This window comes from Semicossyphus pulcher, unplaced genomic scaffold (genome assembly GCF_022749685.1).
Source record: "Semicossyphus pulcher isolate SPU_LCO1_2020_fin unplaced genomic scaffold, fSemPul1.0.p SCAF_11, whole genome shotgun sequence".
In the NCBI taxonomy this organism is placed as follows: Eukaryota; Metazoa; Chordata; class Actinopteri; order Labriformes; family Labridae; genus Semicossyphus; species Semicossyphus pulcher.
The window spans coordinates 16,807,100-16,809,678 of record NW_027211615.1 but is presented as its reverse complement, the minus strand read 5'-3'; the positions used below and the strand labels follow the sequence as shown (position 1 = coordinate 16,809,678).

Here is a 2,579-nt window from a genome sequence, read left to right as displayed (position 1 = left end):
TTTAGTCATTTTAGTGCAGGCGGCTGGCTGCTCTTCCGATATTCCCTTTCAAAATAACATACAAGCTAATCATAGCCTTAAATTACGACTTTATTCTCGTGAAAGGACGACTTTATCATTATAATCTCAGTTTTTTTACTTCTTTTAACGTGGCCCTAATACTCCGTTGTACAAATGCCATGTGGTAAGTATTTTAGGCTGTGTGGTAAGTGAGAGTGCAACTGAGCAGATGCACTGATGCATCTGTGTGTGGACCCTTTTGCAGCGGGGGCTTTCCCCAACTCCGTCCCCCCGTTTCCTGTCCTGAAGTAAACAGATCAGATCACGTAATCCTGCTTCTCACCTTAAATCCAACCCATGCCACCCATACAAGTGAATTGAAAATGGCCTCAAAGTTTCCTCTAAGATTCTTTAAGTGCAGCTTTCAGCAACATTTATCCACCACAGATGCTGATGGTGTTTTTCCTTGTGGACTCCTGTTCTGGTTTTGATCCTCCTCTATGATTAATATCCGTTTTAAATTTTAAAGTATCCTGTACATATAAATCTTTGCCAATGTGTTCACTCGTATTATATTTTGAATATAATATCATGCGTCATCATTTAAAACCATATCCTTTTGAAAACCATGAGACCAGCAGCCGGGGGAGGAGTGAAAACCCCAGTGCATCTGCACCCTGCACACACACATACACACTATATGAGACTGCTATTTCTTAGAATTTGCACTCACCCACAGCGTCCTCTCTGCCCCCTCCCCTCCCCTCACTCTCCTCCCCCAATCTCGTCTCACAGAGAAGTGTTGACCACATGACCGCAATATGTTTGTATGCATTGCAAGCCTTTATTTCATCATGGAACCTTTCTGCTACACACGCTTGCAGACAGAGACACACACACACACGCATGTGCGCGCAAACACACACACACACGCGTGCGCGCAAACACACACACACGAGCAGAAGCATAATAAAAGTCAGGGACGCAGAGAGACGACAGACCCCTTTAAGACAAGCAAGAAAACACAAGCAAAGATGACGATGATGAAGACGCCAGTCATTCTGGCGGCCTGTATCCTGCTGCTGTCCGCTCTCACTGTGCTGGCATCTGAAAGTAAGCTCATGAATAACATATGTTTACTAATTTACAGGCCGAATCTATAAATAGGTGTATGTAATAACTGCTTATAATCTCTCGGGCTCACTAGCATTAGCTTATGTGGTAAAAGGTCAAAAAAATCAATTATATGGTTCTGTAACTTAAAAAGTAATGATTTTGTAAAAAGAGGCCGACTTGGCTTAGGAGATTTTTTTTTTCTTACAAATGACATAATTAGAAATAGAGTTACAGATGTTTTAAAAAGTAAAACATTTAAAGGAAATGTATGTATTTTTCTGCTAAAAAAAAAGAGCCTTTAAATTGTTGTCACTTAGCAAAATGTCAAATCTCTCTTTTCTGTTATACTTTTTTGAATGCTGCCTGTTTGTCCGTAACGTTTCTTTCATCTTTTTAGGCACCTTTGGTCCCTCTGAGTGCTGCTTTGAATTTGTCTCCAAGCGCCTGCCGAAGAAAGGGGTGCTGAGCTACAAATACACAGACAAACAGTGTCCACACAAAGCTGTGCTGTGAGTCTCTTCTCCTGTTTTTACACTTTAAAGTTCAGAAACGTTTTGGTAAATTCACACAGTAGACATACTGCTAAACAAAGACAGTATGATGTAGATACGTGTGCAGATTTACCCTGTAAAACAGATGATAACACGTTACGTTATCTATAGTACTACCATGTAACTGTTAAAATAACACTTGAAATTACAACAATCAATTATTGTGTTGGTTTCAGTTTGAAGATGAGGAACGGTAAAGAGTACTGTACCAGCCTGTCGGCGCAGTGGGTGAAGGACATCGTCGAGGCCAAAGCTAAAGAGCTTCAATGAAGCGACACCGAACTTCACAGCTCACTGAGACGCAAGCGGACGTGAAGATGTGGCGGAGCTCTGCAATTTATCGTCAACGCTTTCTTTATTTTTAAACACAATATACTTTCCTATAAGCTCAAAAATAAATGCAAAATATCTCCTCATATAGCTTATTTTTTATCTGCTTGTTTGTATGTTTTCATGTGGTTTCAAGTGACCTATTGAAAGATTAGGTATAAGCTTTTTTGACAGTTTGTCATGTGCTAACTGTTTTCTGATGTTTTATTAAAAAATAACACGATATTTGTTTTTGTCTTCATTTTGAATTCAAGCTTTTTTTGCAATTTGTGCACACGTATTTGTGATTGTCAGAATACGATGTGGTTTCTGGCAGAGAAAGCCACAGGAAGCTCAGATGTGCACCACAGTGGCCTGATAAAAAATCTGATGCAATTCTTTAGACAAGTGGGAGTTAATCTGACTAAAACTTTTTTAATTAGTTAAAAATAGCATTTTTTTTTTAATTAATGCAAATAAGATACAGTATCTACTTTTGCTGCCCTTAATTTGCAGTATATCTTGTGGTGTACCTGTGTGTCCAGCAGATGTCGCTCTCCTCCCCTTCTCACATGATTTAAAGTAATGATGCTTTCAAAGGTC

General features: G+C 39.4%; 1 protein-coding gene across 1 annotated transcript; it reads left to right on the top strand.

The window, feature by feature from the left end:
* The first annotated feature begins 999 nt into the window (after positions 1-999).
* On the top strand, positions 1,000-2,222 carry LOC138585309 (C-C motif chemokine 4 homolog). Its single transcript, XM_069657596.1, has 3 exons — positions 1,000-1,113; positions 1,514-1,625; positions 1,844-2,222. Exons 1-3 carry the CDS (start codon positions 1,035-1,037, stop codon positions 1,935-1,937), a joined length of 285 nt encoding a protein of 94 aa, XP_069513697.1. The 5' UTR covers positions 1,000-1,034; the 3' UTR covers positions 1,938-2,222.
* The last annotated feature ends 357 nt before the right edge of the window (positions 2,223-2,579 follow it).

What these genes read in the sequence shown, in the direction of transcription:
- LOC138585309 (XM_069657596.1), top strand. Translation starts at nt 1,035, where the DNA reads ATGACGATGATGAAGACGCCAGTCATTCTGGCGGCCTGTATCCTGCTG. An exon ending in CACTGTGCTGGCATCTGAAA is followed by an intron (nt 1,114 to 1,513) that starts GTAAGCTCATGA and finishes TCATCTTTTTAG; the next exon opens with GCACCTTTGGTCCCTCTGAG. An exon ending in TGTCCACACAAAGCTGTGCT is followed by an intron (nt 1,626 to 1,843) that starts GTGAGTCTCTTC and finishes TGTTGGTTTCAG; the next exon opens with TTTGAAGATGAGGAACGGTA.